This window comes from Phoxinus phoxinus (genome assembly GCF_949152265.1).
Source record: "Phoxinus phoxinus genome assembly, chromosome: 7".
Lineage (NCBI taxonomy): Eukaryota > Metazoa > Chordata > Actinopteri > Cypriniformes > Leuciscidae > Phoxinus > Phoxinus phoxinus.
The window spans coordinates 28,071,701-28,097,323 of record NC_136882.1 but is presented as its reverse complement, the minus strand read 5'-3'; the positions used below and the strand labels follow the sequence as shown (position 1 = coordinate 28,097,323).

Genomic DNA, 25,623 nt, shown 5'->3' with positions numbered 1-25,623 from the left:
CTCGACTTTAAACTGCTGTTTTAGGAGGGGAGTAGTCCCCCATTCAGTTAAATTTTTTCTTGAAGTAAAATGGGTTGCGAATGCTGTTGACTTGAAGTTAGTGAACCAAAACTGATAATGTCTTATCATACATTAATTGCGTCAACTGGAGCTTTCTGAATGTCAACAAATCCTAACTTGATGCTATCTGTAAGCTTGATCAAACAGATGTGTTAAACAGATTTTCATTTTCAAGTTCCCATAATGAGATTAAAGCAATCTTAGTTTGGATCGTTAAAACCATCTGCATTCTCTAAGATAAAAATAGTAAGTTTCAAACTAGTCTTGGTGGTTGCTTCTGGTCTTAATCTATAGTTTGATGGCCTCCCATAGTGATTCTCTTAGGCTTGACTCCTCAAAAACCAGTCCCTTCTTCTCAGTCACAAGTCACACAACCTATAAAGCTCAACCACTTCCTTTAGCATTGCACATCAAAAAGGAACTCAGGCTGGCTGGTGATTAAAGAGCTGTGCTCTCGAATAACCCTCTTTGGCCTCTTGCTTGTGATCACTGGCAGTGGTGAAATACTTAAGGATTATCCACTTTGTATTGCTTAGAGCCAGCGGGGCGGAAACTAACCCATCACCTCTCACTGTTTTCCTGAGCGACTGAATCTTGCGGAGACGGCGAAATGCCTATCTCCAAAATTCAGCCTTCGACTATGCTGCTTCTTACACAGACTATATGTATCAAAATGTTATAAAACTCTCCTGTGTGTGTCTCTCATGCTAAGACCTCCGCTGAAGACGGGTCGAGCACGGCTTTGAAACATCTGGAATATGTAAGCTGCAGACATTTTCCCAATCTTATGTCCACTTCTTTTTACCACTTTTGTAGAACATGTGGAAATTTCTAACTACACGGATTCTTGTAAATGTCTGAGCTTTACATTTAGTGATGCTGACTGGCAGTGAGGGGCTGCCAGATGGGTTTAAACATTGATTAGAGCTCATTAGAGATGATTAGTGTGGTTTCAAAAGACGTTCAGGTTCCGGCGCTCAGAAGCATTCAGCGGGGAGTTGTGACATATCTGCAGTACTGTGCCAAATCCCCCCCTTCCCACCTGACCCGTCCCACCCCGCCAATAGAAGGGCCAAATGAGTCCAGACAGCAGTGCTGATTGGTCACATGGGGTTTAAGGGTCATGCAAGAAATTTTTGTGTGTATGTGTGTGTGTCTGTTCTGATATATGGTGTGTGGGGTCTCAGCAGTCCAGCTCAAAGTTGTGTTGCAGTGTATGAGATTAAAAAGCCTATGTCAGATATAGCATCTTTACTCACCTCAAGAGATATATACCTAGCGTGGAGATGACAGACTGAGGTAAAGCCTGATGACTCTGTCTGTCTGTAGGTACTGGAGGAGATTTCATGCTACCCGGAGAATGCAGACGCTAAAGAACTGAGACGGATCCTGTCCCAGCCCCATTTCATGGTGAGTCACAGCAACACAGCTCGAATTCTTTTGATAATCTCTTTACAAAAACACCTCAACAAGTCAATATGAAATCTAAATTGTATAACCCTATTTACTTTCCTTGATGCACGTTCTGGTCTTGTTATAAATGAATTATCGGCCCATGTTATTCTTTGTAATATATCAACATGTAACCTTCCTTTTCCTCATGTCACTTAGGCTGTGCGGACTGTTGGATAATGGTAGCCAATAGCCACATATCTATTTAGTAATTATCACAAGAAACTAATACTTTTATTCCGCAAGGACACGTTAAATTGACAAAAAATTACAGTAAATAATATAGCACATGGATATGCTGTGTTTTTTTTTTTGCTTTCTATTCATCAAAGCATCCTGAAAAATATGTTGCACAGTTTCCACAAAAATATCAAGCGGCACAACTGTTTTCAACAATGTTAATAATAAGAGTTTTTTGATCACCAAATCAGCATATTAGATTGATTTCTGAAGGATCATGTGACACTGAAGGCTGGAGCAATGACTGCTGAAAATTTATGTGCCATCACAGGAATTTTTTTAATATAAAATACATTTTTTACATATATTAAAATAGAAAAATATATATATTTAAGTAGCAACATTTCACAGTATTACTGTGAGAGAGCTTAGGAGGCTTCTTTCAAAAACATTAACAAATCTTACTGGCTCAACTTTTGAATTGCAGTGTTGCATTACGAAAGTAAAATTGTTTGTAATATTTCATATTGACTTTAAGGATCTCAAGGCTATCCTTATTGTAATTTTAGCGTTAGAGAGCACTGCTAACATCATGAAGTACAGTTAAACAGCAAAGGTGGAGTCTTCAAGTTTGCTTAAATTTCAGTCAGCAAAACTATCTCTTGTACTGAGGTAAGTCTGTTTATTCAAGATGTTGTCTGCAGACTTATTTCACCATCTCAGTCTTTGCAATCCTTTTCTGTAATCTTCTTCTATAATCAATGAGATATTCGTCAGTTGTGTTCAGAGCATTATTCTCAGCTGGACAAACAACCTCATGACAGATGAAGCAGAAAGTTTGCCCTTTGCCCTTCAAACCGACTGTTTGTGAGCTGATTAAAGATTCCTCTCCACTTTTTACACAGAAAACATGTTGTAACCCTTAGAAGTTAAACGTCCTCCCCAGTACAAAAAGTTATTATATCACATAATTCTACAGGTTTACCTTTCAATCAGGGGTGATAGTGAGGGAGAGAATTGTTGGTGAGATTAAAAGTATAGGAAAATCAGATTCTTCAAAGTGTGTGAGATAAGTGATGTGTCATGGAACACTGAGCGAGATTGATTAAATTAATCTGGCATAATCCAGGCTGCAAGGGACTTATTTGGGGGCTTTTTACAATGTTTTTACTTCCACTTGAACTGGGGATTTAGTACAGAACTGAGAGAAATAAAGAGGGAACGGTTGCTTTCAAAAGTCAAAAAGATTTAGGTGATCACCAACTCCGTCAGCAGGATCCAGTGTGTGTGTGGGTGTGTGTGAGTGCAGGGGGTGGGGGGGTCAGAAAAGAGATAAAATGCAAGAGAGGAGGGAGGCACCATCAGGTACTAGCTGTAGAATCCCAGCATGACCTTGCCCTCGATACTTTTCTCTCTCTCTCATAATTCCACACAAGATGGTAGTGTCAGATGAGCTGGCAAGAAAGGAGACAAAGTTTGTGGTGCTGATTATTATTAATTAATTTGGTTTTGCTTTGCACACTTTTAGGAAGGCAGACAGTCATACATAGTTAACTAGATTTGTACACAAACGTGCAGGGTCTGTACGATTTCTGTAATGTGACTTTTACATTGATACAAAAAATATCTTCTATTCTAATCTAATCTATTATTATGGTTTCCACAAGAATATTAAGCAGCAGAACTGTTTTCAACAATGAATAAGAATAATACGAATTATAATAAGAAATGTTTTTTGAGCAGCAAACCAGCATATTACGTAGAAGGATTTCTGAAGGATCATGTGACACTGAAGACTGGAGTAATGACTGTTGAAAAATCAGCTTTGCCATCACAGGAATAAATTACATTTTATTTTAAATTGTAATAATATTTCAAAAGTTTACTTTTTTTACTGTATTTTTGATCCAATAAATACAGCCTGGTTGAGAATAAGAGACTTCCTCGAAGAAGAAAAAAAAAAACGTTCAGAGTCCAAACAACAGTAGTGTTCATTATGAGTTGTGCTTGCACAACTCGCCTCCTTGATTGATTACCAAGACATTGCTCTGTGATTGCTAATGTGATCTGAGTGGATTTTAGTGCATAATGTTCACTAGCTAGTTGCTTACTAGCTTAGGAAGGGCTGTCAACTTTTGAGCTCAGCTTGGAGTGAGATTTTTCACGATTCGATTCATGTGATTCAATTTCGATCACGACTCTATCAATTCATTTTTATACACGTGAGTTACAACAGGGCTAAAGGCGCACCACTGTAAAAGGTGCATTGATTTTATTTTAAGCACACAACTTGCCTCATAAAGATCATATTAATCAGATCATATAGTAAAATATATTGTTACTGTGCACTGTAAAAAAAAAAAAAAAACTTTAAATTACCTTAAAATGATAAGTTAATTGGAATGAAAACATTTAGTTTATACATTGAAAGATATTAATAAATAGAAACTCAAAATATTATGTTACTAAATAAACAACATTAATAATCTAAGTTGATTTGACAAAAGATAAGTTGTGATAAATCATGAAAATAAATGTACAGTGTTCTGTAATGCAATATTACATTTTTATGGGATCATCTTCAAAGCTTTCAGATAATATAGTTTTTAAACATTTATTTTAATATATGTGATTGCACAAACATAAATTGTACAAACTTTAGCTTAAGTAATATGTTTTGCATAATATATTTTTTCAAAACTCCAGCAAACTATTTGTATCAATAATGGGGACCTTTTGTCCCATCCTGGTGAGCCTTTTACCTCCAGAGTGGGGTAAAAGGTCCCCCTCACCACCTTGTACATTTTATAAGATTTTTATGCAAAACAAACCACTTTAAGAATTTATTTTCCTACAAAATGTATTAACAATCAATGTTCAATTAATTAATTTTTCTGCAATCATATTGAAGAGCACATGTTCTATTTAGCCCCATTGTACCCTACCCTAAATATTCATTTTTCTCAACTAATGTTGTAAACTATACAGAGAACCCTTCAGCTGCATATGTAAGGTGTTTTTATAATGATACTTTTATAATAAAAATAATACTAACTTTTTAATGGTGTTAGAGTAAAGAAAATGAATATGTAATATAGTCCTTTTTCTTTGCAAAATGCTCCTCTCTAGAGTTCATTTTTCTCGCTAACTGTACAGATTATGGCCACTGAATGACTTTTCTGAGGTAAATGTAACATTATGTGGCATTGTTTACTAGCTGTTTTATCCGTGGTTGAAACACTGATTGAGCTATTACATGAGACATGATACATTTCAGTAAGTTGTACTGGTTCTTTCAACATACCTTCTGATGTTCATTTATTTTTATTTTGGTGCTGTAACAATAGTAGTAGAAAGTAGGCCTAAGAGATGAACGGTTCAAGTGCGCTCCCGCTTCACTTGATCTGAGGCGCTACAGCGATCTGTCACGCCACATTGAAAGCGCCAAAACGGTATTTATTGTTTGAATTTCGTAATAAAACGTGTTAGTAGACAACATGTTGCAAGACACTTGCTGGCCATCATTTTTAATGTTATTATTTAATGGTTACGTAAACAAAAAGTGCATATTGATGCTAATTTTATTTGTTATTTGCAGGGTTTCGACATAAAACTTGGTGAATTGATTTCATTGTGTAGTATTAGTACGGTTTGAAAGTTTTCATTTGGAGCCTAAGGTTTTGGGCATTTGGCACGTTGTTGGGTGTGGAAGGTTACTATGTGATTGCTTTATCTGTAAATTAAATGAATGCTTTTTCAATGACTGAATTCATTGAAATAAAATGTTTGTTTTTTTATGATTTTTTCAGAATTTCAGAAAATCATATGGTCTTAAAATGTCTTAAAAAGGTCTTAAATTTGACTTACTGTAACCTGCAGAAACCCTGTCATAACTGCGTGAGAAAATGGACTAGTGGTGTTAGAGCATGAGAACAGTGCCAATTGCGTAACTCTCACGCTGAATATACCTTTAGTATAAGTCTATGATATTTTTTTTGTTTGTGTGTGTCATATATCTCTCTCTATTACTTTCTTTCAAGGCCTTACTTCAGACTCATGACGTTGTGGCACATGAAGTGTACAGTGACGATGCACTGAGGGTCACTCCACCACCTACATCACCATACCTCAACGGAGACTCACCCGAAAGCATGAACGGAGACATGGACATAGAGAATGTCACACGGGTGCGCCTTGTTCAGTTCCAGAAGAACACAGACGAACCAATGGTATGAATGCTTAACTTTACATGTACACATATATAAACCTAAAGACTTGTATGTCTAGCATATATCCCTAGCATGAACTTGAGAACAGTTTCATATAGTTAGCTATCATAGCTACTCTTTAAACTTTAGAGGTTTTGATCCCTCCACGTTCTAAGTGTGCAAATGCTAGCACTGCACATTAAATATCCTGTGTTGTTAGATTCTGCACGCATTTTGCCACCCTGAGCTGATGGTGTTGTTGATTAAGTTCTCACAGTGGTTACAATTTATATCCACGTTTGTCAAACTTCCTGAAAGCTTGCCGTTCTCATCAATGTGGCTTCAAATGCGTTTGTGGGCTCTGTTTCAGGGCATCACGTTGAAAATGAACGACCTGAACCATTGCATTGTGGCAAGAATAATGCATGGAGGAATGATCCACAGACAAGGTACATGCACCAGAACAAATCCCCCCTAATACCCTGGTAGTCTTTAAAAATTCACCCCACACTGCTACATACACTGCAGCCACTCCTATATTTTTACATTTCCATAAACACTTAATTAATAGGAATGAGATGCAACCCATGCTGCTTCAAAACAGACCCCTCAACACACATTTCTACATGGCAAGCTTGAGAGTGTGTGCCGTTACCTTGTGGTTACCAAGGGCAGATTGCACAATCTCTTGGCAGCAGTGTAACACTGACGTACAGGCCTTACCCACTTGCCAAACAAATACATGCCATCGTCAAGCAGGACAATCTCATGAAGTGAAAGTAGTCAAGATAGATATCAAATTATGAAGACTGTAGTACTACCGCCATTTATTAACACATGTAATGTGTCACTTTGTCACAAATCAGGAACTTTACACATCGGAGACGAGATCAGAGAAATCAACGGCATAAGCGTAGCAAATCAAACGGTGGAGCAGCTTCAGAAGATGCTTGTGAGTGGGAACAACCTTTTTTTTTAAGCTGTGGTTTTCTTTAAAGGAATAGTTTACCCAACCATTTAAATTGTTACCATTTACTCACACTCATGTTGTTTGAACTTTGATGAGGGTTTTTTCATGGAACACAAATGGAGTTATTTAGCAAAATGTCCAGACTGCCAAACCTCAACCACTGATGACTTACAGTAGATTGTTATTTTTCTAAAGGTGGTCCATTCGACTGTAAGTGCCCTGCACAGTGGACTTCACAGGTTAAATAAGATAATATACACTTCTTATAACCAAATTTCTTTCATTTTCATATTAAACATCGTAACAGACATTTATCACTCAGTTTAGCACTTTCAAATATGAAATATAAAAAATGTATATTTATTAGTTAAATGATAAAGGTATTATTTACTTAAATACACATGGATGTCACGTCTTTTACACAAACGTATGGTAATTTATATTTATTTACATTTATTTATATTTATTTTTTATGTCATTATAGTTTAAAATCGGCATGAAACGGAAGTTGTGAGCATCTTTTCTTCCCTATTGAGCCTTTCATATGAGTTAAATGGCTTTTCGATTGAAAAAATGTAGGGCGGGGCTTGATTTTGTCCATCGCAAATTGATTGGATCATTTTAATTTGCTATTGCTGCAATCCCATGTGAGTGACAGGTTGCTTGTTCCGCCCTCACGCCGGTGTAAACGTCATCAGAGAAGAGATGTCGTTGCAAGGGGGAGTAGTTTTTTTTTTTAAGATTAAGAGGGCACGTTATTTAAAAACAATGATGTGCATAGATACATTATTTACAAACACTGCAATATTCCATAAAAATAAGAATTATAATTTTATGACTTTAACTCCTCTAATTTGTTACTTAAGCATTGTCTGTTTGATGACATCGCAGGGTCTTCTAAATGAACTTGTTTTGTCAAGTGAGGTGAACTTCAACAGATATGACATGCTCAGTGAATAGAGAGCAGTCTAGGAACCCTGTCGATCTGAACGCTGCTTAACACAAAGCTACTGTTTGTATGCGTCTACTTTTTTCCCATTTGTGTGGAAGTAAAAAAAACATGGAACAACATGAAGATGAGTAGATGACACCATTGTCCAGACATAATCCAGTAAAATGTGCCTTTTTTAATAATTTGCCTTTTGTTTCTCTATTGACAGCGAGAAATGAGAGGCAGCATCACCTTTAAGATTGTGCCCAGCTACCGCACGCAGCAGTCGTCCTGTGAGGTAACGGCCTCTGTGGCCTTTGCACTCTCTTCTGCTCTGTCTCTGCCAGTCTCCTCTCTCCGCAGTGCTGTGGTTTGCCGCCCTGGCCTGTTGTGGCCTTGTGTGGTGGGGTTTGATTGCCGTGGACTCTTGTGTGACTAACTGCCTGCCTGATGGCTGCGTGTTAACGCTTTTCTCCCCAAAACCCTCCATCCTGCCGGACCAAAAGGCCCGGTTCAGACACTACCGCACACCAATTTCACAACCAAGATACCGGAAACCTCCCTTACATATTACCAATTTTGAGAGGAGTTTAGATGTACAATGTGAGAATGTTTCACAGTCTGACAGTGTTGCAGCATTATTCACAATTTATCAAGTTAATCTGTACCGTATTGCATACAGATAAATATTTCTCATAAAACTCCCCTTCCATATCACACGATTCCTCATTTCTAAATACATGTTGTTATTAAAGAGGTCAGATTTCACTTTTGAATCTCTCAGGGAAGATGTTGACACAAAGTTGTGTTGGCTCCCCCCCTGGTGGGAAGCTGCAATATGGCCTGATGTTCACAACATTTTTCCCTTTGCAACAGTAACATTACTATGCTTTAAAAATGTCCATTTAATAACTTTCATCTCAAGCAAATCTTTTGGTTTCCCTAACATGATGTCCCCGATTTCTCACCGCAGTGTTGGCCTAGTGTCCGTTTACTCTGCTGTTTCGCTGACCTTTATATCTTATTACAGAAAGAATCCCCCTCCACCTCCAGACAGTCCCCTGCTAATGGCCATTCCAGCCTTAACAGTTCTATCTTGGTAAGGATCCCAGGCAACCTCAAATAACGACTCCCCTTCCCTCCCCCCAACAATCTCCTAATGTTGTTTGTGATTATTTCACCCAATTTTTGCAATCATTCCCTCTTAATTTGCACTAGTTTTGTCCAGTTTTATGGTATTTTTTGTTTTTCCAGTTTGTTTTTATGTTTCTCTAGAATTTTTTTTTTGACAATCTCAAACACAAACACAACGACTGAACAAGACCGCAAGTAACATCCATTGAACATAGTTTGCTAGATTCCGTTATCTCAGTTCACAAATTGGTGTGCTCTGTGCCGCTGTAAATCACTCTGACTGTCAGTGTTAATACTGTTTCTGTAAATCCACTGAAGGGGAGTGTTATGTACAGTGAATGTGGGATCTACTATAGTTGTTTGTAATTAAATATTCCCATGAGTTAATATTAGTGATCTATAATTGCTGACAGTGAGCACAATGATTAGGCAAAACTCTAGTATGGAGGCATGCGAAGGATTCCTAGCATCAATTTTTCTTGCATGCATACTTCTAACAAAATCCAGTGAGATCTGCATTAGCACTGTATATGAACTAGGGGTGGGCGATACAGACGTTGACACAATAAACCTATAAAAAAATAGAAATTTGTAAAATAATAGAAATTTCTTTATAAAATCAAAATGATATTTTCTTATGTTTTACTGCTGGGCTGGTAATGACATTGAAAAGAATGGATCAAGTTTGGAAGAAGTTTAGGAAAGTGGAAAAAGGTTTTCTATTTGTCATGATTTCTTTGGTATATTTTCCTAAAAAAATTATCTAAGCAGAATAATTATTTTTAATGAATATTTAGTCATACAAATATAATTAAAGTATAAAATATTAAAAAGTATTTAAATAATAATAATAATTATTATTATATATATATATATTTAAATGTGTGATAAACCTTCCTTTACTTTGGACATTGTTTTAAGTCTTTATACGAAATACTTTTTCCAGTAATATTTCAATAAATTCAGTAAATGTTTTTTGTTTTTTTTCAGAATTTGTAAGAATAACATGATATAAATGTTTTCTAATATCGCTCATCCCTGATATGGACCCAGTGGGACCCTCTTGGTGTTCTTAATAGTGGAGAGTTAGTCTCCGCCTCATGAACATGCTTGAATGGAGTGTGTAGTGCTAAAGCTGCTTGCTTGCTCCTTGCTTTCTGGTGCGTTGCTGTTGCGAGATTTACCTTCAACAGCCTTCTTCTCTTTTAACATATGCATACACACAAAATGAAGAAACGTTTGTGATCCTCCCCTGTGGAGTTAGCATTGCCTCCTCTCAACCAGATTTTTTGTTATGTTTTGTCTTTTTATTGTTGACGTCTTTCATGAGTCAAAGTCTGCCTTTCCTCTGTAAATGGTCAGTCTCTCTTTCACTGCTGGCCTTTGCTTTACAGGACTTGCCATCAACCATCCAGCCAAAAGGACGCCAGGTGAATAGAGCATCCCTCAGTCTTCTTAGCCTCCTCAATTGACTTTCCATTTTGCTTTTGTGCTTGAGATTGAATGAACGAGTAGTTAGTGATTCACTGCTATTAACACCCTACTTTCTTAATCCGTTCTTGCACTAACACCATTCACTACATCTCACTGTATAATTGAGTTGCTCTGCAGACAGACTGGTTGTAGTGTTATTGCATTGCATTTACACAATAACAAGATTGCAAATGCAGAGGCCTTATTAATTGTTGTTTTAGTGACTACTAAAAAAAGTTTAAATAATTGTATAATTTTAACATAAATTTTTAGTCTTTCAAATAGGTTATTCTATGCGTTAGCAACACATCAGTTGAGAAAATCTCTAAAACAACCATTAAGATAGTTGCATTTTATCTGTACTCACTGTACTTAAAAATAAATAAGTAAATTACCGGTATTCATGTGTTGTGACGAATAACCTCACAGACAGTTGATTACACTAAAGACTGTAGCAGCTAAGATATCAATAAATGAAAATAACAGTTTTTTTAAAAACACTTTTTAGAGAGCATGTCAACAAGAAAACTTCCTAATATTTTACTTTTTTTTTTTTTTTACGAGTAACTCCACATAAACCATAAAACACCGCCCCAACTCTCATTCTGTCCCTGTTAGACTTTTAACTTTATTAAAGAAGTGAATCAATCAAGTTTTCCAAATTTGTGTCTGTCCTGACCGAACCCCATGCAGTTTCATGCTTTTCTGCTGGCTCTGGGCTACAGAGTGGTGTGTGTATCCTTTCACATCTCAACTAGATTACCCTGTAAATCAACAAAGCTGACGATGAGGGATGAAAAAGCTCATCCCAATTTGTTCTCCTTATCTCTTGTCCTCACCTTGAGTAATTGTGTCCTAATAGGATGAGAAGTAGAAAGGAAGATAGGCGATCAGCAGAGGGCGCCGTCTGCCAGCACAAGTCCGTCTGTGTTGGTTGAAGTGCGTCACCGAGTGCTTCAAATTATCCACTATATTACAAGTGATGATAACACAGTGATGTGAATGACATCTCCACCCTGCTTTGTTCCTTTATGTCGACCCATAACTTTTCTGAATGTTAGCTTCCGTAGCTGCATTCTTCATCTCACCAACCCCTGCTCACAGTGCCATACTAATGCAGCCACAGTGCCATGATATTGCATGATGTTTGTAATACTCTCATGCCCTAGATCTCCAGACCTCCAATCAAGGATAAATTTTCCATCCAGGTAAGATTTTAAAGAATGAGCCCAATCCACTGCTCTGAAAAACTGTTGTGTAACCATTTAAGTCCAAATGTACCAAGGACTCAAAAACAATTACATCATCACTGCGATTCTTAGAAAATATAACGTTAAGCTCAATTTTTGCAAAACAATATTTATACTTAAAGGCCCCTTTTATCAATCCAATGTCATTTTTTTAAAATGAGGGAGTCACACACCACTCTACTCTCAGACCGCAGTTTGGTATCCAACTGCACTAAATGTCCAGCGAGGGCTCCGTAACATAACTCACCCTCATACAGAGCTTCAGCCAAGCACACCTCTCATCGCAACCAAAACCTGATCTCCACTTGAACCCTGATGCCCAGTTGTACCTTGACCTCCTCATGTACCCTGACCTCCTCCATCAGTCAGTCTCCTTTCCTTGTGCCACTCTAGGGCTTTTCTGACTTCCGCTGAACATGTCTCTTCTCAGATCTATGTACGGGCACAGTTCGAGTATGACCCGGTGAAGGATGATCTCATCCCCTGTAAAGAGGCAGGGATTCGCTTCAGAGTGGGTGACATAATCCAGATTATCAACAAAGATGACCATAACTGGTGGCAAGGCAAACTGGAAAACACCAAGAATGCCACGGCGGGACTGATTCCCTCACCTGAACTCCAGGAGTGGCAAGTTTGGTTCTTTCCTAGAGCAGAATGAGCATTTGAATCATTTGTTTTATTTGAATGATAGAAGGCAGAAAATTATGATTGGCTTCTGCTGAGTGAGGAGGGAACGAAGATTCAGAACAATGCAAGCCGCTCACAATATGATTTAAAAGCACTCAATGTACTATCATCAAGGCTAAAAGATATGCTGCGCACTCATCACGTCCATGGTCCATCTAATTGTTTCTTTCTTTTGTTTGTTTTCTAGGCGGGTGGCTTGTATAGCCATGGAGAAAACCAAGCAAGAGCAGCAGGCGAGCTGTACTTGGTTTGGCAAGAAAAAAAAGCAGTACAAAGACAAATACCTAGCAAAGCACAACGCAGGTACAGTTTCCACTGGGCTTTCTGCTTCTCTTCTCTCCATATAGACAACAGATGATGCTGGTCAATCAACTCTCCCTTATTAGTAACCTAGTTAGTTATCTGCCCCTGTTAACACCAAGAATGATAACTATATCAATAACTATATAAGTGTCCACACTAGTACACACATTTAAATGCTAAAGCTCAATCAAGTCGAGTGAATCCTGATTGGCTTTCAATGTTTCTGTTGTTCATCAACTGGAAAAAATCGTTCTGGACAGAATCGATACTGATTCCAACAATATCGTTCCACTGTGTCATTATCCGTATAGCTGTGATATGGACTTTCCTATTTTCATTTAATCAGAACGATATTTAAAACGTTATCATTATAGTCATCGTCCGTGGTGTGAACAGCCTATTATCAAATATGCTTCTGAGTATGAGTATGTAAGATGTAAGATGAGTATGTTTATTTTTTTACTAATAGTTTGTAGAGTAGGAAGTTTATTTTGAAAGTTATGCTTCCTACTTGGAAATAGGGTGTCATTGTTGAAATATGGGAGTATGACATCACATGGACAGCTCCTGGGATATGTACTGTACACAATTAATGATTAATGATACACCTTCATTTTTAAGAATTGTATCTTTAAAGCCTATTTTGCAAATGTTTGTGGAGACGTGTGTAAAACAACCATTGTGTTATTTTATAAAATGGCAGCCTCTTATAGTTTGATACTGTAGGTACATTTTTATTTTGAGCATTATGTCAGTATAATGTTATGATGATAATTCCATTGTGCCATCTCAAGCTAAATGAATAATGTTTTATTATATTAAATATACAGGATATTATATATTACTTTATATTAAAATTATTTATATAGCTTCAGTGTGTATATAAAAGTATATTCTAAACTTTGGGTTCAGTACTATTTTTATTTTAAAAAAATAAGAAAATTGCACTCTTAAAAATAGAATTTAATGCTTGTATTTCTACAAATATCCACTTTTCAATTATCAGTTGTTTACTATACAAAATCTGACATTTTTAGATTGTCCCTTTCAAAACCAGGAGACCTTAACTCATATGGTAGACACATATGGCACCTGTTTTAATTGACCTGGTAATTTATCATCTTAATTCATAATCAAATAGTTGCATTGAATTTTTTTACTCGTCTTTTCTGTTGTCAGATACTCGAACAGTTTATGATCAGAAGCACAATAGAACAGTGCAGGTGGAACACCATGAGAAAGAATGCATATATGTCTATAATTAGTCTTGTGTTTATATTAGTTCCTGCTTTTCAGCGAAAGCTGACTTTTACCCTTCATGGGATGGTTGTCAGCAGTTGTTGCTAGAAACACGTCTATTGAATGATTCAGACTGTAGGTCAGAAGCTGTAGTGAGCGTCCGTTCCTGTGTGTTTGGTGGTAGGTTTGGGCAGGTAACGGGGCCCTGTGCTCTCTAGCTCAAATAACCCGAGGTCCTGACTGCAGCATTTCCACAAATAGCAGGGTGACTTGTGCCAATACATAGCCAAGTATCTGTGTGTCTGATTCTGCTTGCTGTCCCTGACCACACGGTCCCTTAAGAGTGCTCTAGAGAGTCTTTCATTTTGCTTCAAGTACCAAAGGGGCTCATTAAAGCCAGCCACAGTGGAAACCTGGGTCGTTATTGCAGATGAGCACACCTGCATGTACAACACTATACAACAAATGTGTTTATGCATGTATTCTATCAAAAAACAATTCGTGAGACGCCCATGTTTTCCGTAAGAGTTTATGGTTGCTGGTAAAGGGCCAGAAGAGAGAAAGAGAGAGAGTGTGTGTGTGTGTCTTAGCTGTGAGTGACTCATATGTGACTATATCTGGTCAGCAGAAGTTCACGTCTTCATCATGGCTTCAGGTCTAAACCAACACACAGACCTCCACTAAAACTGCAGATGTACTGGAACACCTCCTGCTCTCAGATGTACTGTAACTAGGCACACGTTTTACAACCTCTATATAAAATGATCCTGTCGTTATGAAAGGTGCCAATTATATGATCTCGTTAGAGGCACAGTGAACCCCACTGCTTTTAACATCTTATATAAGCAAGTCATTTAGGTCCTAATTCAGTCTGTAATACTAGCTAACATAGGGTCAGGTTACCACCTTTGAACACATAAGATGTTAATCCCATCCCTGATGGTGTAGAATAGTTTAAAGGTGAGCTTCCTAAAAATGTGGATTTGTTAGTTTAGACTGTAAACACAGTCAAACGACTCCTCCACTACATCACAAAGCCTGCAACATGTTCTACGCAAGTATGTGAATGCAAGCACCTCTAGCTACTGTAAATAACATTGATTTCACATTGTTAAATTATGCAGTGTTTCTGAAAAAATATATGTATACGGAAAGTACACTACCATTCAAAAGGTTTAAAGAAATGAATGCTTTAATTCAGCAAGGACACATCAAATCAATCGAAAGTGACTGTAAAACATTTATAATAGAATTGTTATTTTTCAATCAAATTATGTTCTTTTGTAACTTTCTATTCATCAAATAATCCTGAGAAAATGTATGAAGTTTTCCACAAACATATTAAGCAGCACAATAGTTTTAAACATTGATAATACACAATTTTTCTTGAGCACCAAATCAGAATATTAGAGTGATTCCTTAAGAATCTTGTGATGCTGAAGACTGGAATAATGGCTGCTTTGTCACCACAGGAATAAAATATTTTTTTATTTGTATAATACAGAAAACAGTTATTTAATTTTTTTGTAATATTTCACAGTATTGCTGATTAGAGTATTTTTTCTAAAATGTAAAAAAAAAAAAAAAACTTATTTTGAACAGTGGTGCATGCTCAGAATTCTTAGTTTTGCTATGTTTTTTTTGCTAAAAATTAACGATTATCACTGTTCTAATGCCAAAATAAATTGTTTTATTTCAAACATTGTATTTGTTTGAAAAAACTCATGCTGAGAAAGTTGGTTAAAGTTGTCAAAACTGCCAACAATATATCAGAAATGTGTTGGCCAAGCATTTGAATCTGCATTTGCATACTTTCATAAAGTGTTTCTGGTCTTAGGAGGCCTGACGTTAGATCTGATCATATCTGGGCTGTTGGAATCACAATGTTCTCTGAGCACCCAATCACTTATGTGATCAAAAAGGCTGTGTTCAGCACACACCCCTCAGCCAGCAGCGGCAGGGAGCGCAGATCAGACATAATCCCTCCTGAGCCCAGTGCCCCACTTTAGTGAGTCTGAGTTGAGCTCACTCAGCCAGAGAGGCAGGGAATGGGACTCTTCGGAGTATTACAGACTGTTTTTCAGGTCTTGTCACGAATTCCTCTAGGATTGTTTAATTGTCTAAAACTGTTTTGATTATGGCGGCTTTGTTAGAGTTGTGCTTTGGGCTTTTCAAGCTTTAATGCGCAGGTTCAGATCAGGTTAGGAAGGGAAATGGGAAGCATATGGTTGGGGATTTTCCAGTAGGAAGCAGTTGTTACGGACTTGTCCTTCACAAGGAGAATTTCATATTTGGGAGACTCGAGACACATTGCAGCAACAGGCTTATAAAGAAAATAGACCTCTATTTAGAGACATGTACAAATTGACAAGCCAGGAAGTGCATCTGTGAATCTCAAGTGCAGGAAGTTCCATCCTAGTTATTTCAGCATTGACAATTTTTTTTTACTGATTACATTTGTTAAAATTTTAACCAAGACAGGTTTGTTCAAGCTGCTTGTTTTTCATAATGTTACATACATGAATGGTACATAAATATCATGCAGAGAGACCTGCTGTTACTTTTTATAAGTGTGTTCAAAAGTTTTGGGTCAGTAAGATTTTTTTTATTTTATTTTTTATTTTTTTTAAATACATTTATATGATCTCAAAAGATTTCCATTTCAAATCAATGCTGTTCTTTTGAATTTTCTATTTATCATAGAATCCTGAAAAAAAATTAATCGCTGTTTCTGCAAGAAAGTTTAATAGCACAACAGTTTTAGCATTGATAATAATAAGTAATGTTTCTTGAGCACCAAATCAGCATATTGGAATGATTTCTGAAAGTTCATGTGACACTGAAGACTGGAGTAATGACTGATGAAAATTCAGCTCTCCCATCACAATAATAAATTACATTTTAAAATATTAAATATTTCCAAATGTTTAATACCATATATATATATATATCTGCATGCCATTTATTTATATATATATATATAACATTACTTTTTTAACTTTTTGGTCAAATTAATGGTACCTTGGTGAGCATAAGAGACATCTTTAAAAAACATTTTTTTTAAATCGTACTGACCCAAAACTTTTGAATGTTAATGTATATACAGAAACATTGAAGAAACCACCTAGCATTGAACATTAAAGAAACCACTTGTCAACCATATAGCACGGGTAATGATACACAGCAATGGTAGAAATCTGTCAGCCAGTAGAGATTTTGCTTTACTGTTTATACCACAGTATACTCTGATGAGCCAAAACATTAGGACCAGTCACCGGTAAAGCAAATAATCTGATCTGTTGGTGTGTCTGTCAAGTTCATAAAAATAGAAAATAATTGTTTTTAATTCACTGGATTATCCCATAACAGGCATCACAGCATGATTATGTAATATATGTATGTCCACATATGTCATGATGTATAGCGTTACTGCAATAGAACGTTACTCATATTGTAACTGCGAATTATAATACTCGAATTACAAAAACCTCTTAATACCTGGTCACACTTTAATTGCAGCTTTCAGATTCCAGCCTTGATATGCAAGTGCATTGCTGTGAATGTCAGAGGCATGTTTCATTGTTCAGAGCCGTGATGCGTCACACACTCTGAAAGCGTCCCATCCAGAGCAGCCCGAGCTCACGGATGGTCATCATGTCTCTGTGCTTCGAACATCACAGCTTTAAGCGTGCTTGTTGTTGTATTTGTTTACTGATGTTAACTGAGCCATAACTCAATGACCCCCCTCCCCTGTCCATTTTACATGCTGTCTATCTACCAATGGCCTCTGTGCATGTAAGTAACTGTGTTGCTGTGGCATACAGCCTCTGTGCTTAATTCTGTCTTTCTCTATCTGTCTCTGTCTCACTCAACACCTTTCCTGTGCTGATCTTATTAAAGGGGAACTGAGACGAACAAAATATTATTCGATAACATGTTGGTTATTAAAATTGTAAACAAATTAATTCAAAAATAATATTAGAAACAAAACGTATATGAAGTTTTTCCACAATACTGAAATTTGCATTTGTTGTTATCAGAGCGCAGCCGTGTTCGATGACGTCACTGGTATGGTACCACTGTGGGCTACTAACGTTATGTCAGGCTACTCTACTGCTACTCTGACTGAACTGACTCATTTTAACAGTATGGACAGGGAACTGTACAAGTTAACACTAAAAACAGCATTTAAGAAAGAAATTGATTCATCAAATGAAATAATAAAACTGCATATTCTTGACTGTATGAATGAAACGTACTGATTCTTATATAGACTGCTGTCACTTTAAGAACTACAGTAATGCAGGGGTAGATTATACTGAGACACATAGGCCTACACGATTTCTTACAGATGTTTACATTTAACTGAAGACGAAACCAACTGTTTATGTGAACCTTGTGTTTTTGACACTTTAAATGCAATAAAACGATAAAGAGTATTTCGTTTAGTGCACGCGCTGTGACAGCTGGCTGTCTGCATTGCGTTTAGGCGTTTGCGCTCGTCAAATTTTAAAGGATTAGTTCACTTTAAAAAAAACTTTTGCTGATAATTTACTCACCCCCATGTCATCCAAGATGTCCATGTCTTTCTTTCTTCAGTCGAAAAGAAAGTAAGGTTTTTGATGAAAACATTTCTCCATATAATGGACTTCAATGGGTCCCAAATGGTTCAAGGTCCAAATGAGAGTTTCAGTGCAGCTTCAAAGGGCTTTAAAAGATACCAGACGATGAATAAATAAAAAAGTTTTAAGTTTTATAAGCACAAATGCTCACCTTACTCTGTTCTGTGATGCACGTTCGTGACGTCATGTAATATGCGATTACGTTGAAAATGAGCGATCGTTTCGCTAGATAAGACCCTTATTCATCGTCTGGTATCGTTTAAAGCCTTTTGAAGCTGCACTGAAACTCTCATTTGGACCTTGAACCGTTTGGGGCCCATTGAAGTCCATTATATGGTGAAATGTTTTCATCAAAAACCTTAATTTCTTTTCGACTGAAGAAAGAAAGACATGGACATCTTGGATGACATGGGGGTGAGTAAATTATCAGCAAAAGTTTTTTTTAAAGTGAACTAATCGTTTAAGTGGCAAGGAGCGCCGCCGCGTCTCTCTCATACACAGTTTGAAAGCGGCTGAAATCACACTAACAAGTATCTTGCTGGTGTCGTCAATAGATATTGCTTATATTGAATAGCATCCTCGATGTCGAATTAATTTAGCAAGGTGATCTACGGTGAAGGTGAACATCACGATAACAACTAAGGGGTGAGTGGACCTTGTTTACAGGACCCGCCGTGGTCACATTTATGCCACAGTCATTTTGCAAACAGGTTATTCAGTCCTTAATGGCATCGAAGGTGTTATTCGCTTGTTGGACAGATCACAATTTTTTAACATGCTCTTGAGATGCCATTTCGCTGGAGCTGTCAAGGTAGCCTACTATGCCAGTGACGTCACGGACCGTTGAAGTTCAAGATGGCTTGCGCCCTAGTAACAAAACAACACAGTAATATCACTGTTTCCCCCCTTGTAACTACTTCAGCAGGTTTAAGTGTCCTACCACAAATAGCACATGGTATAAATAACACATCTGTTATATCACCTTTACTTCCTATTTCGTTTCAGTTCCCCTTTAACCCCGAATCCATCTATGCCTGTTAGCAAATTCCATTTTTTTTCCTCAATCAACAAAACAAAGATATTTTTAATTGTGTGATTGAATGTTTGTGGTACTCATGGTTTGTTTGGTTTTGTTCAGTGTTGTGTTTTTAGTTTCCTGTTAATTCTGTATTCTCTCAACCCTGTGCATATATATATTCACTGATCCACCACATGACATGAGGCTTCTCTGTGTGCAAATCCATTAAGCATCCTACACATATAGAGCTGCATACTCAAGGTCATGTGAAAAAGGAGCATGAATCATTTACGGCATCTATTGAGAGAGGGAGATGAGTGCTGGAATCACATTCCACGTGGAAATGACACAGATGGCTCACGTTTCCCACAGCCAAGTCAACTCGCATGCATGATATCTCCTCAACACCCCCCGCATGCGCACTGCAGCCAGTTGTACTCATTATGCAAACGTAACACTGGTAGAAAAGGCTTAGTGGTATAGCTTTGGGGACGTTCACAATAGCTATGAGACTTTGTCCTTCGGTGCAGTCATAAATGCAGTGCAGAATCATCGCTTTAGCCCTTCAGCTTTTTTCCTCTTTTTTCAGCATCTAACTGTGCGAATCAACAGGTGTTTGTAGCATTTTTGTTAATGTTTGAATAGTTGACACAAAAATAAAACAATTCTCTCATCATTTACTCTCCCTCATATCGTTCCAGACCTGTACGGGTTCTTTCTGCCTTGGAACACAAAAGAAGATTATTAGCAGGGTTTTTTTTCTCCGATTTCTTCCATTAAACAAGCATACAGTGACCAAAAAACACCATAGAAGTAGTCCATGCAACAATTGTACTAAAGTCATTACTTTATGTGATGACTGAAATCAAGCTGATAATAATTCACTTTGTTGAACTTGTAACTCATAAATCTAATTTGCACATGCATATAAGAATGCACCGGTATTACAATTGTAACGTTTGGGGTCAGTAAAGGTGTTTTAATAGAATTAATACTTTTATTCAGCAAGGACACATTAAATTGATTGAAAGTTTCAGTAAAGACACAATGATGCTGAAGGTCATTTGAACTTTCTATACATCTAAGAATCCCAGAAAGAAAAAAAAAAAGATCTTGGTTTCCACAAAAATATTAGGCAGCAGCACAACTGTTTTCAACATTGTGATGATAATCAGAAATGTTTCTTGAACTCCAAAACCGCATAATAGAATATATGAAGAGTCATGTGACTGAAGACTGAAGAATTGTACTTTTGATCAAATAAATGCATCCTTGGTGCATTTACACACTGAACATACATTTGCATTACATTTATGCATTTGGCAGACACTTTTATTCAAAGCGAATTGCATTGCATTCAGATTCATTAGTTCATGCATTCCCTGGGAATCGAACCCATGACCTTGCCGTTGCTAGCGCCATGCTCTAAGGTTTGAGTTGCAGGAATGCAATAGAATAGCCACATGAGAGACTTCTTTCAAAAACATTAGCCTTACTGACCCCAAACTTTTGAACGGTAGTATAAATGTAAAGGAAAATTTTCAAACAGTGAATAATGGATATTCATTTAGAGATTTACATTTATTTTATTAAATTAGAGATTAACTTTACCTGTGCAGTCATCTAACGCTCAAAGTTCATCTAGCCTAAATAAAGTACGAAATATAGGAAAATGAACACGTAAAATGTCTCCAGGTTTGACATCGGTGAAAGTTTGAATATGTAGAAATGTTAAGTGTGAGTGGCCGGGATGTTTTCTCTCGGCCTAGTTTTTGATGAAGCCAATCTGCTGTGGAGATTGAATGTCAGTCAGGCACGGTATCAGATCCCCCATCAGGCCTGTAACATTACATAAGCTGCCAAAACACACGCCGAGTCCTCATAGAGAACAAACACCAATAGCATTACCCCCCCAAACATCCTCCTTTTCTTTTGTAAAATTCAACATGTGTTGTTGTTTTTTAGATTTAGAACAGCTGGTTTGTTGTTGTCTAATGTCAATGACATACAATTTTGGAAATTTAAGATCAATCCTTTGCCCCTTATTAAATAACAGTCTTCTGTTCGTTTTTAGTGTTTGATCAACTAGATCTGGTCACTTATGAGGAAGTCGTGAAGTTGCCAGCGTTCAAGAGGAAAACATTAGTTTTACTAGGTGTGTATGTAGACTTTAATTCCAGTTCTTACTTTTGTTAGTATGTTAGTTTTGGTATGTGTCCCTTACGTTTGTGGTTTGTTCAACTGGCAGGTGCCCACGGTGTTGGCCGAAGACACATCAAGAACACGCTCATCACCAAACACCCAGACAGATTTGCTTACCCCATTCCACGTAAGAAACTTCCCCAAATCCCTAACAAAGTAATTTGCACACCGATAAAGCTGAAGTGATAACCGCAAACTCATCTCTGCCCCAAAAGACACGACCAGACCTCCAAAGAAAGAAGAAGAGAACGGCAAGAATTATTTCTTTGTATCCCACGACCAAATGATGCAGGACATCTCCAACAACGATTACCTGGAGTACGGGAGCCATGAGGATGCGATGTATGGCACTCGGTTGGAGACGATACGCAAGATCCACGAGCAGGGACTTATAGCCATACTGGACGTAGAGCCACAGGTGAACATTTCACTGCCCTCAGCATGTATTAATGACAGAAGATGGTCTGACCTTAACTCTGTACGTCATTACAGTGACGCAGCACCTTTACATCAAATAGCTTTAAGACTTTTAGAAATATTCTCTGGTTAAGCTGAAGCACTTGAACTTTATTTATTATAAATACAAACAAAGAAAAGTATTAGAATGAGAACTAATATGATGTAAATAGAGACCTAAGATTAGTTAGCCATTGCTTTGTGAGTCCATTTTAAAATTAATTTGATTTTTTCCTTTTTTTATATATTTTCAGAGTAATTTCCAGAATATTATCAAACAGAATGGAATGTTTTAGATTGAGACAAACCAACTAATACCATAAAACTAAGAAGTCAAATAGTTTTCTATTATCACAATATCACAGTTTTACATTCGTTTCAATACTTTGGTTTGAACAGATGTTGTTAGTTTTGCCATGTAACTGAACAAAACATGCTTGGTGTTTCTTCAGTTTTTCCTTTCTCTGGTTTGATTTCATCTTTAATTGAATGAGTTTAATATTTGGAATACATTGACACAAATGATTGGAGCATAAAACTGTAGTACATATTGTAATGTGTTTGATCATTCTCAGGCACTGAAGGTTTTACGGACAGCTGAATTTGCTCCCTATGTGGTTTTCATTGCTGCACCAACAATCACTCCGGGCATGAATGAGGTGAGATCAGGATCCAAAACATATGCCATGGCATGCGTCGCCCTCACTGGCAGAATAACTCCAGCTAACTTCTCTTCTTTCATTCAGCTAAATCTTTGTTTAGTCTGTTTTTTGTTTTTTTTGCATGCACTTTTTTTGCATGTTTTTTTAATTTCTTCTACCTTTCCTTACATCACGCTCAGCTTCCCAGATGGTGCAGGAAGCTGCCTGTGAGTATGACAGGAAGTCAGCTAGATCACTGAGCTCTAGCCAAAAAAGTTCCACTCTATTCATGACCTTTAGAACAAAGGTCAATTTGACAGCTGACGATTTTTAAGAAAACCCTTATCCACATTTAAGTACTCTGCTTTAGATCTGCGCACCACTGTTCAAAAGTTTGGAGTCAGTAAGGGTTTTTTTTGTGAAAAAATAATAGTTTTGTTCAGCAAGGATGCATTTTTTTAAATATTATGATGTTTCCACAAAAATATTAAGCAGCACAAAATTGATAATAATAATAACAAAATCAGCATATATGAATAATTGTGACACTGAAGACTGGAGTAATGGCTGATGATGAAAATTCAGCTTTACCATCATAGGAATAAATTATATATTTGTAATATTTTAAAATACAAAAGTTATTTTAAATTGTAATAATATTTACCAATATTAGTGTTTTTACTTCATTTTGATCAAATAAATGACTGACCTCAAACTTCTGAACAGTATTGTATCACTAGTACAATCCTTCCCAACTCTCCCATTGTCTGTTTATAGTCCTGCAAATACCGTTGGGATCATTAATGACATTTTCTTCAATGGGCTCATGGTCCGAATTCATCCATTGTCCTCCACTGATCCTTTTTTACCTCTCATCTGCTCTTTCACTCACTCTTTTTCTTTCACGCTGCAGGACGAGTCATTACAGAGGCTGCAGAAGGAGTCTGAGATCCTCCAGAAGACATATGCACACTATTTTGACCAAACCATCATCAATAATGAGATTGACGAGACTATTCGGCTCCTGGAGGAAGCCATAGACCTGGTTTGCACCACAGCCCAGTGGGTTCCAGTGTCTTGGGTCTACTAAATCAGCAAACCCATCAACCTGTAACCTTATGCCCTTCATAACCTCACACTTTGCAGTGAATCTCTGCAAGAAAAAAAGAAAAAAAAACTTCAGAACTTTCCCATGATGCAAACAAAAGCTCACCTCTGATGTTCAAAAACATCAGTGTACCTGCAGTGAGCCTAGTCTCGGCCCCTCACAGACTACCTAGACGTAGTGTTGTATTAATGAAAAAAGATCAATAAAATAAATTACTAAATATTGTCATGTCTATATAGCTAGGAGGCGACATTTTGTAGACGTTTAATTTAAAGAGACAGTATCCTACATGATGCATTTTCCTTAAAGGAATATTTTTGTAGTTTTTTGCCCATTTCTCTGTTGGTGCAAAAGAGAAAAAGTGCAACATTATTACAGCAGAATCCTCATAGCTTTCATCTGTCCAGCCCGTCCATTAATACATAATCCCCACATTATCCATGCGGCAGACCCTAGCTGCTTTAGCGCACAACCCACCGATTCAGCTTTCATTTAAAACCAAACCTTTGCCTTTTTGTCTTTCTTTTTTTTGGTTTGTTTTTCCCAGTCCACCCTCCTCTACACGTGGATACTGTCTCTCTAAAGACGTGCATAAATGTTTTAGAGATTTGAACGAGATCTCATGCATGTGAACATTCACGAGCGTCCATGCTGTCAGTGTTATCTGTGTTCAGACCGTCACCCTCGGCAGAAAACATTCCATTCGTCTGGACGAACACATTCAAACAGGTGGAGCTGGTGACGAGGAGGGGGAAAAGACCTATGCACATCCCTTGCATTTTGGCAACTTTGTAAAGTTTATTTTTACCAATCATGTAGTAAAATGTGTTTGTAAATGGTCTAAATTTTTATTTGTTGTAAGATAATGGGGTTCGGGATAAAAATGAGTGCACACAACTGTTCTGGCATTTCAGAAATGTGTCGTTTGAGAACATTAATGTTGACTCGGAAATCCCATTTTTATTCTGTGCAGTTGTGTGAGGAAGAGGTGCGTCCATGCAAAGCAAAAAGACGCCGCTGTCTGTTCATCTGAATGGTTCTGTACATGACAAACTGTTTACTCAAACTGCCCTGTATAAATGGCTCTGCCGATGACGGAGCAGCTCTTCGGCATGAGCGTTTTTGTTTTTTAAATATATTTCCTTTAATGTGGTGAAGATCTCGTCTGTGTCCTCTGCTCTGTGTCGTCTCGTCCAGCTTTCTGCTCGGCCTCTCTGTGCGAGTTGGCAGAGACGGGGCCAATGGAAACTTTGGTTCCTCTTTTACCATTTTGTTTTTCCGGATTTTTCCCAGCAGCTGTGGTAGGTCACGCCCTGCCCGCTTGACTCAGTGACTGCAGTCGGGATCAATGCCCAGTTATGTGTCCGAGAGCAATGCAGAGTGTGTTTGCTTGACCAATGGTACTGTATATCTGACATATTTCTGTTTAATTGAAACCGAGAGCTAGTCTGATGCTACATGTGTAAAGTTTAGGCATGAAGTTTTAAGTCTTAATATACACTACCCTTCCAATGTTTGGGGTTAAGATTTTTTATGTTTTCAAAGAAGTCTCTTATGCTCACAAAGGCTGGTTTATTTGATCAAAATTGCAGTTTTATTAAAGGTATAGTTCACGTGAAAATGAAAATTCTGTCATCACTCACTCATCCTCAAGTTGTTCCAAACCTGTATGAATTTCTTTCTTCTGCT

At 37.3% G+C, this 25,623-nt stretch overlaps 1 protein-coding gene across 50 annotated transcripts in view; it reads left to right on the top strand.

Annotated features, from left to right (window-relative positions):
* The window catches only part of caska (calcium/calmodulin-dependent serine protein kinase a), a 147,984-nt gene extending 122,891 nt beyond the window's left edge, over window positions 1-25,093 (top strand). For 4 of the 50 annotated variants that reach the window (XM_079619123.1, XM_079619088.1, XM_079619110.1 and 1 more), the window contains 17 exons: window positions 773-820; window positions 1,390-1,470; window positions 5,733-5,921; window positions 6,271-6,349; window positions 6,767-6,852; window positions 8,031-8,099; window positions 8,832-8,900; window positions 10,330-10,365; window positions 11,578-11,616; window positions 12,089-12,285; window positions 12,533-12,648; window positions 21,602-21,682; window positions 21,776-21,856; window positions 21,945-22,147; window positions 22,761-22,844; window positions 23,027-23,053; window positions 23,740-25,093. In XM_079619123.1, coding sequence (XP_079475249.1) covers window positions 773-820; window positions 1,390-1,470; window positions 5,733-5,921; window positions 6,271-6,349; window positions 6,767-6,852; window positions 8,031-8,099; window positions 8,832-8,900; window positions 10,330-10,365; window positions 11,578-11,616; window positions 12,089-12,285; window positions 12,533-12,648; window positions 21,602-21,682; window positions 21,776-21,856; window positions 21,945-22,147; window positions 22,761-22,844; window positions 23,027-23,053; window positions 23,740-23,916 — 1,662 coding nt within the window. In that variant the 3' untranslated portion in view covers window positions 23,917-25,093. The remainder of the gene's footprint in view (window positions 1-772; window positions 821-1,389; window positions 1,471-5,732; window positions 5,922-6,270; window positions 6,350-6,766; window positions 6,853-8,030; window positions 8,100-8,831; window positions 8,901-10,329; window positions 10,366-11,577; window positions 11,617-12,088; window positions 12,286-12,532; window positions 12,649-21,601; window positions 21,683-21,775; window positions 21,857-21,944; window positions 22,148-22,760; window positions 22,845-23,026; window positions 23,054-23,739) is intronic. The other 46 variants (XM_079619089.1, XM_079619081.1, XM_079619085.1 and 43 more) reach the window with 22 other exon arrangements.
* Window positions 25,094-25,623: the final 530 nt, after the last annotated feature.